At 35.7% G+C, this 15,725-nt stretch overlaps 2 protein-coding genes across 4 annotated transcripts; both read right to left on the minus strand.

Annotated features, from left to right (window-relative positions):
- Window positions 1-316: 316 nt before the first annotated feature.
- On the minus strand, window positions 317-4,127 carry LOC132632446 (uncharacterized). 3 transcript variants are annotated; one of them, XM_060348378.1, is made up of 7 exons: window positions 3,891-4,127; window positions 2,908-3,017; window positions 1,866-2,204; window positions 1,727-1,773; window positions 1,275-1,337; window positions 712-844; window positions 317-631 (listed from the first exon to the last, which is right to left on the minus strand). In XM_060348378.1, exons 2-7 carry the CDS (start codon window positions 3,011-3,013, stop codon window positions 603-605), a joined length of 717 nt encoding a protein of 238 aa, XP_060204361.1. In that variant the 5' UTR covers window positions 3,014-3,017; window positions 3,891-4,127; the 3' UTR covers window positions 317-602. The 3 variants fall into 3 exon arrangements, with proteins under 3 accessions (XP_060204361.1, XP_060204360.1, XP_060204359.1); XM_060348377.1 differs by having other exon boundaries at window positions 2,908-3,030; window positions 3,891-4,126; XM_060348376.1 differs by lacking the exon at window positions 3,891-4,127 and having other exon boundaries at window positions 2,908-3,871.
- An 818-nt stretch (window positions 4,128-4,945) lies between these two features.
- Window positions 4,946-12,103, minus strand: LOC132632444 (phytochrome-associated serine/threonine-protein phosphatase). Its single transcript, XM_060348375.1, has 10 exons — window positions 11,748-12,103; window positions 9,840-9,986; window positions 9,665-9,732; window positions 9,104-9,161; window positions 8,287-8,397; window positions 8,154-8,204; window positions 7,542-7,685; window positions 7,371-7,466; window positions 7,213-7,284; window positions 4,946-5,548 (listed from the first exon to the last, which is right to left on the minus strand). The coding sequence occupies exons 1-10, from the start codon at window positions 11,826-11,828 to the stop codon at window positions 5,465-5,467; spliced, it is 912 nt and encodes a 303-aa protein (XP_060204358.1). The 5' UTR covers window positions 11,829-12,103; the 3' UTR covers window positions 4,946-5,464.
- Between the last annotated feature and the right edge of the window lie 3,622 nt (window positions 12,104-15,725).

The raw sequence follows: 15,725 nt of genomic DNA on the forward strand, positions 1-15,725 counted from the left end.
TAATTAATAGAAAAAGGGTTCAGACGTACTGATTAGCTTTGAGATCCTTAACGTGAGAGTAGTTAATGTTTAGTAGAATTATTTGCATGATGAGGTTAATACCGACTGGGAAGTTGACTTTGGTTTTTTTGACCAAACAGTTTACGTTCCAACTAGTTAAACTCGTGTTCTTGCTTAAATCGTGCTCATTTGCAACTTGTACGATTCTCTATCATTCATAATTCATCCTAAGAAAGACCGGTTTGCAAGAAAGATTAAAAAAAAAAAAAAACAGTTAAATTATGCAGATAAACTAGGACTAACACTTAACACAATATTTAAGAACATGACCGTCTCTAAACATTAAAATTCTTGTTACTCTTACAAAACTATTTACAAAGAGCATCACTTTTCCAGCTTCATAACCTACAGAAAATAGTCAGAACCCTGCCAACCTCTAGCCTAACAAAGGAAAGGGGAAAGGAAATAGAGAAAAAGGGCTGGAACAAACCAAAAAGAGGATGGCAAAGGGCTCTCAAAATTAAGAGCACGGGTTAGCCTTGAATACTAATTTCAAACATTACAATCAGATGAACGGTATCTTTTACCTCTACGCTAACAGATCACTCGGAGCCGTTACCATCTCCAGATTCTGCAGAACAAAGTAACACACATTAGATAAGTGAAACTGAGTCCTTAACAACCAAAGTCATCTCTCATATAGGCCCATACCATGTATAGCTTCCATGTTGTCTTCCTTGAAAACACCGAGAGGAGAGCCGTGGACAGATAGAAGCATTTCCCCAGGCTTAGGCAGCCTTAAAGTTTTGGGAGTCATCCCAACAGACAGTCTGTTATTACTTGCCTGTAGCCAGAAATAATATTACTCTTGATATTGCCTTTAACACAAATACTCGTGAAGACATCAACAAGAAACTTGTGCTGATGCAACTTTGGAAAAAAATTAGTTTCATTAAAAAATCGCTTCATTGAACCATCATACGCTTACATACAGTAATGCCACTAGTTCCACAACAATGTTCCTAAAGCATTAATCAACTGAACATTATGAAGTTTAGTTATATATAGTAAGAGAGTACCAAGAGGTGCAGTCATCCAGACAGATATATAAACAAGGAAGGAGAAACAACGCTTCATACTTCAGGGTTTATGTGTTCATGAAATATTTGCCAATCCTACATCCCCCTAGTTAGATGCTTTTAAGGAACGAAATGAATAAAAATCAAACAAGTAATAGCAACAAACCACACAAACATTATATTATAGCTACGTACACCGGGTGTCTGAAGAGTATCCGGCAGATCAAGCATTTGGGTGTCAGATGGCTCGTCCAAGACCTTCAGAAAAAAGAAAAAATGGCAAAATAAGGAACAAAGAAGAATAAGCAAGTGTTGATATCATCGCGAGGGCACATCAATTGCTCGATCAAAATAAGCATGAAGAAAGGTCAACAACCACACACTTCTAGAGCTACGTGATGAGCCAGTGCAAAGACATAAATGAGTTTATACCCCGTTCCCACAAAAAGAGGAAAAAAAACAAAACTGAAACACAGAGGTACCAACTAAATGTTTCTTGCTTCCAAATCTTAAATGCAAGAATTTAGCCATACAGCCAAAAAAGGATCATCATGCAGCCTAAATAACTTAAAATGTGGTATTGCAACATGAATTTCACCATAATATAAACTGCAGGAAATAGTAGATTTAAGTGCAATAGAACATACAAATCCCTTGATCTGGAGGTTTTCGACACCACAGAGGGTTGTTTTAACTGCCAAAATGTAAATAAATTAAGTCAGAAAAATAAAAATTTAGTATCTAGCAATTTCATATAAGGATGAGCAAAAAGAGATTTACAGATACCAGATTTATTTGAGAATTCAAAACCACCAAATGACGGCATGGCACTGGAGCAATCAGGGTACGCCATGGACAGGTTATGAAGAAGAGAAGCATGTAGATTCCGTCCATCAAACTGCTCCATGCTTAAATTGACATCATTGTCTTTCCACTGCACTTCATACTGACCATTTTTCTTATTGCTTACAATAGCCAGGTTTGGAAAATTTTCCTCAAAAAATTGCATGACTGGAACTTGCAGCTGTTCATTACTAAATTTAGATCGCAGCAATCGCAACATATTTCGTAGGTGTTCAATCTCCACATCACGAATAGCCCTGACAGCAGCACTTTGACGTTCAGCTGAAAAGAGATTGTGACAATAAGGTGAATGACGTATTCACGGAGATTCAATCATGATTGTAATGTGAAAATCAAAATTCATCAGGAACAACATGTTTAAGAACTTCATAGTTACATTCTTTTGGATATCATTTGATTGTCCGAGTAATTAGTTGGGGAAACCAAGAAGAAGTGTAAATTAAGTGCTGCCGAAGTTGAAATAAACTTGGAAGAGTGACACTATTAACTTTTTATCTACTTTCTTCTCACTTCAAAAATTCCTACTCAAACACACGGTAGAATTTTTTTTCCTTCTACATTTAACTTTCCTTGTGAAATGCATCTTCGATCTCCATAGCCTTGTTTTACAATTCAAAGAGTATCATATAAATGGAAGGTATTAGACCTAGAAAATTGATATTTTTACCTCTCTTCAGCTTGCAGGATAAAGATAAAACCGAAAATAGGTCACACAGAGAACTTATATCGTACATCAACACCAAAAAATAGAAGAGAATGTGTCTTTTGAAATATAGCTTCATGCATATGAAGTGCAACCAAGCAAAACAAAATTTCCGGCTTCAAGATTTCTGCACCCCGATCAATGTATGCAACTGTTGTCCTTGTGCTGTTTCCTCGTACTATATTTTGTTTTTCAATAAACAGCATACTTTTTCTTTCAAATGTTAAAACGAACTAACATTTTCACAATAAAAAAAGATACCTTCTTGCTTGAATATATCATCTTCCTTTTCCACTTTATGCTCTTCTTCATCTGCATCCTTTACAACTTCACTTGTTTTGCGAGGTCTTCCTCTCCGTCTTGGCATGGAGCTATATAAGTTCTCTGAAAACATTTTTCTCACAACTTGTACTAGATATCGTGCATATACTATGTCGTATGTGTAATTTTTATAATTAGAAAAACATATTTAACCAAGGCAGACTGCAAAGAGAATGATGTAATTAACCCTATTCTTGAATTATTAGCTAGTAACTCATCTTGCTTTGTCTTGGTAGTAGATTAAAAATATAAAGTACTTCCACCAGTTTCCTTGGCACAATGTCACTCCTGAGGATTATTTGTTTCATACTTATTTTATACATCTCTCTTTATAAAGTACTTCCAACAGTTCTATATTTCTCTTTTATTAATGGGATAGGAGATGAATATTCACCCTTAAACGTAAAAAAAAGAAGATGATGCATTTACGCTATTTGTAGCAATAAAAATAAATAGAAAACATAAAGATAAATCTCATCGTTAATCCATTCAAAGCTACGCATTTTTCATTCATTGAAGAAACATCTCACATTTGTACTCGGTACAGTCCCTTCTCTGAGATTCATACTCTATAGTTGAACAGTCTAATACTACAATTCTTTGCCAAAAGCTTACATGACTCTGGAAAAAATGAGTTGAAGTTAATTGAGCTACAACTCCCCAGTACGATAAGTATTCATCTTTTACAGCACTTTGCTCACAATTCGAGAAATTGACGAATAATACACAAAGGCAAATCGGTACAACCCCAGAGAATAGAGCCAATAAAGCAAGTAAGAGGGCGTATTAACATGTAAATAATACCAAGACACATTAGCCAATACAAAAATCCATTAAAATCAGGTAAGATTTTTTGACATATATACATATAATAATTCGAGGCACGGACAGTGCACTTGTATAAAAGAGTTCGGCGAACTTACATCTCAATTTTTTCCTGAAGAGAGAGAGAGAGAGCGACGAGTTCAAATCGGACGGCAATGGTGTCTAACAGTCAAAACTTGGCGGAAGAATATTCCGGCGTAATTTCAAAATTGGGCTCGCACTCAGGTTACTTTTTCAAATTAGATTCGGAAATTTTAAGGACCCGTTTGCTACAATTATTCACTTTATTTGAAATTTTTGAAGATAGAGTTGTATTTGGTTATAAAAGAGATAAGTAGGTATTTTAGAAGAAGAAAAAACTCAACCAAACAAACTCTGTTTCAATTTATGTAAATTTATTTTTCCTTTTTAGTCCGTGTCAAAATGAATGACCTCTTTCCTAGTTTGAAAACAAATTAACTTTATAAAATGATTTACAGCCACACAAATATTCAAGATTTATTTTGAAACACAAATTTTAAAAGTCTTCACTCTTTCTTAAATGTCGCGCTCAGTCAAATGAGTTCACATAAATTAAAACGGAAGGGATATAAAAAATTTATGACCATAACAACTTACTTTTATAGAGATCTTTAACTACTTTGTACACTTCTAGCCATAAAAATTGTATGCACATCATGTCGCTAGCTTGAATTTTTTATTCTTTTATATCGAAGTTGCTTGGGAATGATTTATTTATTGTTTTAACTATTAATGTTAGGTAAATTTATTATCATATCTGTGAACTTTTTCACACACATATATATATATATATATATGCTCCAATAAGTTATAAGTTAATCAATTTGTTCGATTCTAACTCATACAACACAAGAAAATTTATGTCTGTAAATCTTAATAGATTGAATGAATTAAATTTTTATTTCATGTGGGGGGAAAAACAGAACAAAGAACTGAGTTAAATGATTTGCACATTTAAAAAAAGGAGAAATTGAGTTTAGTTTTGATTTGGTTTGATCGAGTCTGTTCAATCCAGATTAGGACAAGTTGAACAGACCTTGGCCACGGAACAAAATTACGACCAACTCACTACGGCACATTTCCCTAAAAACAAAAATGATAAGCAGCTAACTGAAGAAAAGAAAGAAACATAGGCAGCTAACTGTCTCTTACACACCAATTAATCATATCTCAATGTCACTGAAAAATACAGGTAATTGGAACACATCCTCAGTAGCTGCAGCTCCCTTATTTCTAAGTTATACGAAACATCACACTGATTAGCCATAGTTTTCCCAACTTTTATCCGATTTTGAGTTGTAAATGAACAATAATCTTCAAGTTAAAGCGAAAATAAATGTACATCTAGCAAAAATGCAAGCAAGTTATCTAAAGACTGTAATCTGGTCAAGGTACAATATCACCAATATGACACAGGTAAAAATAATTACGGAACAGATGGGGAGCGCCAATCGAGGCCATTGTAAATACATAGCACAAACTATTCGAAGCCAGCAGGGTCCCCCAGACAAGCTAGGGCATGTACCACCATCTTGATGAACGACGTATTCAGTCCCCTCTGGACAGACAGTCTCCCTTACATGTTCGATTAATAAGGGGGTGGCAGGATGAAATGCAGAAATAATATCAGAAGAAAAAGCGAGCATTCCACTCATAAGAAATAGGGCACTCCTGTCCTGGGCCCTCTCATCTGATTGTTTTCTTCCGTTTCAGAGAAGAACTTTACCTCTCTCTCCTGATAAAACCATACAAAAATTAGAAAAGAAAGTAGCAACAAAATAAAGAGAGCTAACACGCCACAACTATAAATGCTAAGTAAAGGGGGATTAGATAGAGAGAGAGAGAGCAGTAACAATACATTCCAAAATGTTGGAGCCTATAGGACAAGTCGATACAGCAATTGCTTAATATGCTTCATTCTGCTTCATCTTAGAAGTTTCATTTCCATCCTTAACACAACCAAAATGCTGCAGGCATCAAACTCTTGTATGTGTACAGGTCCTAAGATGAATTACGCTTTCTATGGGAGCAGCATTGAATTAAGAATTTCCACCTTGCTTTGGGGCTTGAATGGGTTTACTGCCCCTTTGCCAAATCAACTTCACTGAAAGAGTTAGCCCAAGCAATTCCTCTACCTCCTCCCCTAATGTTACCTTAGATTTTAGACCACTATTATTTCTTGCTTAAAAAAAGAGAGAGAGACACCAACTCTAACGAAGACGTAGAAGAGTTTTTTTTTTTTTTGGATGGCAGAAGTAAAAGAGTTGGAAGTTACAACATATTTTATGCAAGGCTGCTTGCCGTGATTGGTTGGGACTCTCTTTGTTTAATGATAATCAAGTTTTCCCAACAAACCTACTAAATGAGATACGAAAGACTATGACGGAAAGCTTCGTAGAAGTCCTGACTTCTAAGGAGTATACTCAAGATAACTCTGATCTTCCTTCCTATGAAGCCAAATGTGAGTTTATGCCTACTGATTTATCTTTCTTTTTTTTTTTTTTTTTTTTTGGTTGAGAAAAGAGGTTACACGTATATTGATCTTATGCCAAAAGAGTTGATGGGAATCAACATATTCATAGCAGTAGATGAAGAGGAAGAAATCCTTGCTCTTCCGGCTAAGATGCTGACATTTCTGTGGAAAGACTAATGATAGGGAAGCCTCAACCTTTCCCTGCCCTACCTTTGAACACACATGGAGATTGAATAAAATCACTTTATGCACCGACAGAGGCAAGATCTCTATATGTTACCTACAAGGTCAAGTACCTTAGGAGATTATAAAGGCATAATTTTCAAAGAAATTGACACGAAAAAAGGTAGAAGTGAGAATTAGAAAAGGAATGAACCATCAACGCAAATAGAAGACAAAAAGTGGAAAGAGGATCAACTCATGGCTTAGCTTTTCCTTTGGTACATTCTTTAGTAAGTTTTTAAATCCAACATTCCCATTTCACCCTTAAGGACACTTTCTCGTAGGAATGACATGGCATGTTTAAGGCCACAAGATTCAAAGGATACTTTTGGTATGTCATGCACACCTTTGGTATAAGACCACGAGATTCAAAAGTTATCTTCATAGTCTTAAACTTGTGACTAATCAAACTAAGACACAAAAGGAAATGGAGGGATTAATAGATTTTTCCTAATATCAGGATGCGGCATTGTGTCCTAGACACAAAAGTCCTCCTGTGCCTGGAGGACTTACTGTACACATAACAACACACGTCGACATGAGTAGGTCAAACCGAATGAGATAAATTAGAAGGACACAACTGTCATAGCAAAACGATAAGCAGAGCATTAAGCAACAAAAAAGCGCATCGCTAAGGAATCCTGAAATTCAAACGGGCTAACTAATAGAAGGTAAATAATACGTGAAAATAATAGCAATACTACCATATTCTCATTGAAGCTCAATATTGAAGCAACATTTCCACATCGGTAACAGTAGTTGGGAGCAGACCACACCTGCATGGTACAAAAGGCAATGGTGACACAGTTTCATTATATGATACAAATCAGATGACCGACGCAATAAAGAATAGGTTACTCACTGTCACCAGCCCTTTATCCTGAAACATGTACTTCAAACCTTCCTGGACAAGCTGGTGAGCCCGGCAAACTAGATCTAGTTTATTAATGTGATTAAACTGCAAACCATGCGCAAAATTATTATTTGAAACAATAATCACAATTATATAATTAACATCTTAAGCTTACCATACCTCGGAGGTAACCCTGGATCCAAAAAGCCAACCTGCTCCTCGAGGACTTACTGCCCACGTTTCAATATCTTCTGGGTCACTCCACATAAGGTCGCAGAAAGGCCCTTCATGGGGAATTTCACAATTACGTTCAATGACTCTCATCTGCCAGATCATAACAAAGAAAGAACAAACATTAGTTCTAGATATGCCCACATTTTAAATATAGAAGAAATAAGATGATAATTGAGAAAAAAATAAAGTTAGAATTTTTTTTTAATAAAAAGCATGGATATCAGCACAATCAATTCCAATGAAATGATGAATCCTCAAGTACGAAGTACCAGAGGATAAGGAGCTCATAGAATCTCAGATACAATGTTGTGAGATATTAAATCACATAACAAAAGCAACTTGCAAGACACCACCAATTTCCAACATATATAAACACGACTACATTGGAGTAAAAATTGGTTGATTTCTCTCTAATGTTCTTATCAAGCTTTAATGACATTATTCAGGGTTGATTTCTTTCTAGTACAGTGAAGATATATCAAATTCATGCACTTGAATAATTTAAAGCTTGTTACAACAAGGCAGAACCACAAAACATCTAAGTCCAAGTCAACGGACCTGATCAATAGTTCTAACATCAGGAGAAAGTCCACCATGGACACATAATACCTGCAAGGGAAGAAACACAAACATTAATATGATTGAGAAAATATGCCAAGTGATTAATTTTATCTCGAGTGCTAGAACATACTGTTCCGTCTATTATTGCCGAGAGAGTAAGATAGTCAAAAACATCAGTGCAGTACCGCCAAGCATTCGCATTTCCATACTTCCTTTGGCATTCATCATAGAATCCATAGACCTATTATAACACGTAACATGTAAAGCTAATCAGAAAATAGAACATCTAGGAAATGCTTCTTTCACGTAGCAAGCATGTACCTTCACGACGAGGGAAATACGTCCCCCGAATTTGAAGTGGGAAGAACAAAATCTTAGACAGCAGCATTAGGTGTGGGGGTAACACCACAACAGCAATGATAAAGAAACCTTGAACTAGAATTCAAATAATAAAAAAAATTCATTCTAAGAGCTGTATGTGAAAACTTGATAATCCACTTGTATGTCCCTTTAATCACAAAGATAACCAGAAATGTGAAGCACAGACCGAAACACCAGTAGCTCTTTGCACCTACCCATCCTCAAGGACCTTAGTGTCACTTGAAAGGTGGGATCCAAAATAGCACAAGAACTGGCTAATGATGTGGTGACAAGTAATCATTAGAAGAACACAACTAAGAAAAATTTAGAAACGCATTGTTTAGGCACCATTTATATGAGGAAGAAAAACCCTCACGAAGCACGATTACAGCCCAGGATCTCTCAAACGGTTAAAGAAGCACCACAATGACAGCAAAAACAATTTCTTCATCAAGGAAAAAAAAATGAGAGAGAGGCAAAGGGGGCAAGTATGAGGTAAAAAATCTTGACCATATCTATGTGACCTAGCATCTATCACCTACACTTCACATGTAGGCATCATAAGTTTAAGGGATAGTGTCCATTACCTGTGTTAGTTGCCTGCTCTCGTGATTTCCACGTAACAGAGTAATGTTGGCTGGGTATCTGATAGAAAGTAAGACAAGGAAAGATAGAAAATTAACAATGAATGTTATTTCACCTTTTTAACAAAGAAAGCTTCAGAGAGTAAGCAACACGAGCATTTGGTTAACTGAAGCAGCAGATATAATGTGAATGTGATTCAACCTTGAACATGAGGTAACAACTTCATACAAAGTAGATAGATAAAGAAGGGGAACTATCAGAACATTTGGGCAAAAACATGAATACAATAAACATAAACTAGTTTCTTCAGAGTTTTCTTGGACTTGACAAATGGTATTCGGTCTTTTTATTTATTTTTTAAGTCAAAAAAAAGACATGAATGACACAAGGTTCACAGGCCATAGCATTATTTTTGAGCTAAAGCTTCAAACTGACAGTAATAGAGCCATGTCTTTTTCTAATTTAGCTGTCAACAAAAAAGCCTATTGACAGGTACAGAAAAGAAAGATGAACCTACTATGAACAAGTAATATCAAATTGCATTCGAATGTTTCATTCCATACCTTGCTTTAAGGAGCAACAAAATTGTAAAAACTTCTAGACTATTGTATCCACGGTCAACAAAATCTCCCTGGCCAAAAACAAACAAAAAAAAAATCTTACAATATGATGACTTAACCATAGCTGGAAGGTCGTGAAAAACCCATCCATAACAATCCATATCTAGTGAAGGTTTACCATGAAAATGTAATTCGTCTCAGGTACATGACCTCCAGTCTGGAAGAGTTTCATTAGGTCATGAAACTGGCCATGGATGTCTCCGCAAACAGTAACTGGACTATTAACGGGCTGCACATTTGACTCCTCTATCAGGATTTCCTTAACCTGTATAAGAGTACCATATTAACATGTTTTAGTCCCAAACAAAGGGTCACAGTGAGTTCTCAAGGACAATAACATCTGACGCTCGAGATAAAAACATCTGCCTGTTTTGACTTATCAATGCTATAAAATATCATCAGTACGACTATTAGGCAGGTAGAAGATACCAAATTGATATAACCTCAAGTTATTTGTCACAAATGGAATCAGAATATTTTCCTGCGAACAATGCATATATAAGCAGAAATATTTGAAATCCTCTTTCTGCAACGAACCATACATCAGAATATATCCTTCCAATTTTTTCCCACTCTAGCAGCACAAAATAGCCACATATCCCCCCCCCCCCCCCCCCAAAAAAAAAAAAAAAAAGGCTAGACAGTACAATTCAGAAGTCTTATCAGATTTTGTTTTGATGACAGAGAAATCCATCAGGGCCAACCCTAGCCTTCGAAAATCGGGGATAATGGGCTCACCCTTCTCCACTTAAATACCACGCTTAGTTCGCATGGCATAGGGCTTGAACTTGTTATCTAAGTCACATGTCCCTCAACCTTTGCCACTTGAACTAAGCCCTGGGGGAGAAGCCTTATCAGAGATATGCAAGAGAAGAAACCAAATAACTTATAAATCAAACATTGCATGATGTTAATGAAGAAACCAATAACTTATAAATCAAACATCACATGATGTTAATGAAGAAACCAACTTTCTTAGCAAATAAAGAACTGAATCAAATAGATGAGCAAAAATAAAACTAGCAAATACTTAGCAGTGTGACCTATCTTATACGACCAACCACCCGCAACCAACCACCAACATAAGCAAAACGCTTCCATGTAATCCAATACCCTCCAGCTACAAGAACTTTTTCTTAACCCTTAAGCCCTTATTAAAGCTAATTTTTATTTTCCACGGCAGAGATATAAATCAAATCGTGAAACTAAATGTGGTAAACATAAATTGCCTTTTAGATTTGATTGTCGCATTAACTTCTCTAGGTCTTGGGATTAACATGGAATTGTACTAAAGCGAAGCTACCTATCAATAAAAGCTACTACTTGAAAGAGGGAGAAAACCCCATGTTCCTGAAAGAAAGCGCCGAGTCAATAAGCTAGACACAGTTCAGTTGCAGAAGAAGGGGAAAATGGTAGAAGTGGCCCGAAGATGATAACCCTGGCTATCCAAAACTAGATCCACTCTGACTTTTCCCTACTGTTTTAGGGACGACTACTAGCTTATATCATCATCATGAGGCCACAAACTTTAGCCACTATCATTGACCACCCACATTTATCCTGGCTATGCAATAAAAGGAGAAATACTTAGCCACTCCACAGTTTAAACCAATAAACCTAACCAACTGTGTGCTCCAACAAAGTATTGTTCTTTAGAAATTAAGGGACCCCGTCTTGTCAAAGTGCAACCGACTAATTATACCCAAACAATTGTATACATTGCAAGTAATACCATCAGTTAACAATTTAAAAAAAAAAAAAAAAAAAAAAACTTGGATATGATACATGCAACAAATCAGGATTCCTTAAAATGGGAATGTAAACTATCTCTAGAACCCACCTGAAGGAACTTGGATACGAGCAAAAAGCACCCATATTAAAATATATCAATTCGTAATCAATCAAATAAACATACGCCCCTATCAAAGTTAGGGTTTTAATTCAACTAAACCCAAAATTATTTTCAGGCAAACAAACAAACCCTAGACAATCAAAGGAGTTTAGAGTAAGAAAAAAAAAACATTACATATTCACAAAGGAGCTGAAGCTGATCCTCAGCCAAGTGTTGCCCCTCTTTCACCTTCGTTATCCACTGATCCAAATCCATTAACCCCCTTTTTTTCTAAATCTAATAATGCACTCCCAATTAACTATACTAATTCTTAGTTTCTGAGTACAATTATTTAGTCTTTACAGTGAATTGAATCTCCCTCTTATCAGAATCCGCCGGAAAATATAATGAAGAGAGAGAGTGATGGGTTCACTGGATTTTGAAACCCTGGCAATACTCCAGATTTTACTAACGCCAATTAACCATAAAGACTCTTTTGCCCTTTCTCTCCTAACCCCAATTTGGAAAGAAAGACCGAAAATACAAAAAAATGCAAGTGCTTACGAGATTCTAACTCCCTCCCATATTAGTTGATGAAGTTACATAAAATATTTGTACCAAACTAAGTTCAAAATAATTGTTCACTTAACTTTGAACATACCCTTTTACGAAAATGGTAACTTCTAAGGAAAATGGGCATCAGACTAAACTATACTTAGTTTATAAAGACTCTTGATTATTTATTGTCTTGAGTAAATAAGGATAAATTTGAAAAAATAAAGTTAATTCATTCTTGATTATGTAAGTGGACATTTATTTTGAATCAAAATAAAAAGGCTAAGCGGACACTAATTTTGAATTGGAAGAAGTATTTGTTATTTTACAAAATTTGGATTTCGTTAATTAATTTTATCTTATTTTACCCTTAATTTTATTTATTCTTGGAAGTAACAAATATTAAGGATAATATACATTGGATTTGCTACAACCGCCCGACGAAGTGAAAAAATCTAAATTTAAGGAATTTATTATACATTTGAAGTCCTAAGATTAAGTTAAGATTATTATCACAATTTTATTCAATGTGGGGGTTGATTTTGAGAAAATAAGATCTATTGCCCTCTTATAATTTGAAAAGAAGAAAATGATTTTTTTTAAATCTCTTATGTGTAAAAAATGAATATCTCTTATAAAATGGATTACAAAAATATAAAAACAAAAAATTGTAAAGGCCCAAAAAAATTATGTCTCCCTTTAATTTAAATTGGCAAACGATATTTCGGTAAGCCTTCGTGCTTTTTGATAAACTCGACTAATTTTTGGTACATGTATTGCACGTAAATCTTCAGTTAACATAATGCTTAAATATAAAAAATTAGATATCAATTGAACGCGGAAAAATCAATTTAATTAAGTTAGTCCGATGTTCTATTCCTTTGGTTGCTCTGCCTCGTAACTTTGTTCTCTATATTGATAGCTCTCTTACAAAATGCAACACATATTCCTAGGGCCTCCAATAAATAACGCCTAAATATCTTTGAGGAATTAGGCAATAGCCTTTGGAAGTAAATGTGTAATAGTTTCACTCGAAAAGACTTTGCATGTGTTGTTATGTTAAAGTGTTCCCTCATTTTTAAACTAACAGATGTTGACTATGTTAGAATAAGTTATACTCCATTTTCTTTAGAACCTAGCAATATTAATATATGAATTACTGATAGTATATTACAGTAATTCTCTCAACGACGAAGCGGTTTGCCTCAATTAGGTAAAATTTTTAATGTGAATGACGCTTAAAACGTTTCTATATTGTAATGTAGATTTTATTATATACAGTTTGAGTAAAAACCCTATGTCATGTAACATTGGAGTATTATTTTTCACCACCCAATTAAAACGAAGAAAGTTTTCTTTCTTTCCGTACAAGTTACTAGTATCCCTTTTTTAGGAACCTAGTTTTCGTACTCAAGGAATATGCATGGAGTAGGAAATCAGGCATATATTCCTTTGCCTAAACAGTAAACACAAACCTTAGAGGACTTGGGATTTTTGAACTATAATATATAAACAACCCCCAAGTAATTTGAATCTCTGTCTCTCATTAATTCAGGCATGGCGAGTTCTTCATTGGTGGTACGCGCGTCTGTCCATCCTATGGAAAAAATCTTGGGCAATTGCAAATCTTTGTCAATGTTGTCTGCCTTAGCTGCTGCTAATCGTTGCCAATGTTGTCTTCGACTTATTCTAGTACTAGTCGAAGAGCCATGCAGCAGCTTCCTTGGTTGATGTTACCGCCTGAGAGCAGTGTCTACAAATTCTATAGACTGGCTGAAAGGGATGTGATGCACGTGGTAGCAGAAAGGGACTCACCTGATGCTGATTCCTATTGTTTAGGATCAGCTTTTCAGGGATGGGTTGCTTATATACGACTAAAAGATGGTCATGTGTTTCTATTTAACCCACTCTCTGGCAAAAAGATCAACCTTCCATCCATTGCAAACCCTTAGGTGTCGTTCGGAACAGCCAATCTGGTTTGGTCGTAAGCTTTATTGACTACTTCTCCTGTCCCATTACCCCACAACATTTTTGTAAAAGCATCATCAAAAAGGTTGTTCTCTCGTCATCTCCTATGGATGATGACTGCATAGCGGTGATCATTTATGGCCACGCTGCATTACTAGCTTACTGCAGAATAGGAGACAATTGCTGGGTTGCCCTCGCCCCTCGATTCGCCTTTTCGTCAATGCACTCAAACTGTTTTCGACAGTGGAAAGAAACTTTTTTTCACTCTCAGCTCGTATAAAGATGATCTTGAAGCTTGGGATCTCCATAATGAACCAATTAAGAGGTTTCACATTAAGGATCAGAATGAACATTTGGGCGGTTGTTATTGGCCTGTTTTTGGTGTGGATGAGGATGAGTTAGAGATCAAGATATCCTGGAACTGTTCCAGAGAGGATTAGTTGGTGTACGACCACCAAAGCCAGGAGCTTTTAATTGTTTCACGCTACATTTTATATGGCCTTGACGGAGAAAGGAAATTTATTGACAATCAGGATGTCCATACTCCCTACAAGACTTAACTTTTGATGTTTTCAAGGTTGATTTCATAAACGATGATCTTGGGAAGCTTGAGTACTTGCAAGGTACCATTGGCAATCGTGCATTCTTCATTGGCAAAAATCCCTGCTTTGTTCTCTCAAACACAGAATTTCCTGAATTGAGGCCCAATTCTATTTACTTTACCGATAACCGGTATGATAGGAAGCTCTCTTGGGGAGGCCATGATTTGGGAATTTATGACTACGACGAAGATAGCATTTATTCCTGTTACTATCCCGTCAAGATACAGAGGATTTCACCGGCTCCTATTTGGTTTACCCCGGATGTTGATGCAGAATGCTTAGCCTACCCTAGGCTTTTTAAAAACATCATTTTTGATTGACATTATTTAGTGTTGGCAGCCTGATTTGGGCTTATTTTTTAAAAAAAAAAAAAAAGAAAGAAACTAAATCAGTAGGTTTTTGTTTATTAGCCTCATTATCTGCCTGTTATTTAATGAAGATTGATTGCATGCTAAGCTTCTTGATGTTTGGCCTGTTACTTTTCCCATTCAGTTTGGCACTCTTACTTATAACTCTCTCTATTTCTTTAAATGTTTTCTTCTACATTGACTTAGTTTGATGCTAAGAATCAAATCTTGCAAGGTTCACGTGACTTTGGAACCTCTAGGTTTGTCCATCAAAGTCCTTTCTTCTTTAGGTATTTTCATTAATATCAGCATTCAGCACCAAGTAAAATGTACATCAAGATTTACAGTGACATGTAATATTTCCAGTAACTAGATTTAATATCAGCACAATCTTTGTTACTTGAAGACAACCGAAATCAGTAACATGTCCTTATAATATTTCCAGTGAACAGAAGTTTTAGAACTATACGTTCGGAGGTGCAAGTTTTTTCTACCAAAAACCTTTTGGCCCTACTGCTCGAAAATGCTTTCAATGTTCTTCATAAAAAAATACATTTTCTTGTCTAATAACTGGTGTTCCATTTTCTGTAAATTTGAGACGGAGGGAGTAGTAAATTTCTTTCATGCTGTATGATTTTAATACAATTTCTGGAGCGTCGTAATACTTAGAAACGCGTCCAACGTACCAGCTAAAGGTAAAA

Source organism: Lycium barbarum, chromosome 3, assembly GCF_019175385.1.
Source record: "Lycium barbarum isolate Lr01 chromosome 3, ASM1917538v2, whole genome shotgun sequence".
Classification (NCBI taxonomy): domain Eukaryota; kingdom Viridiplantae; phylum Streptophyta; class Magnoliopsida; order Solanales; family Solanaceae; genus Lycium; species Lycium barbarum.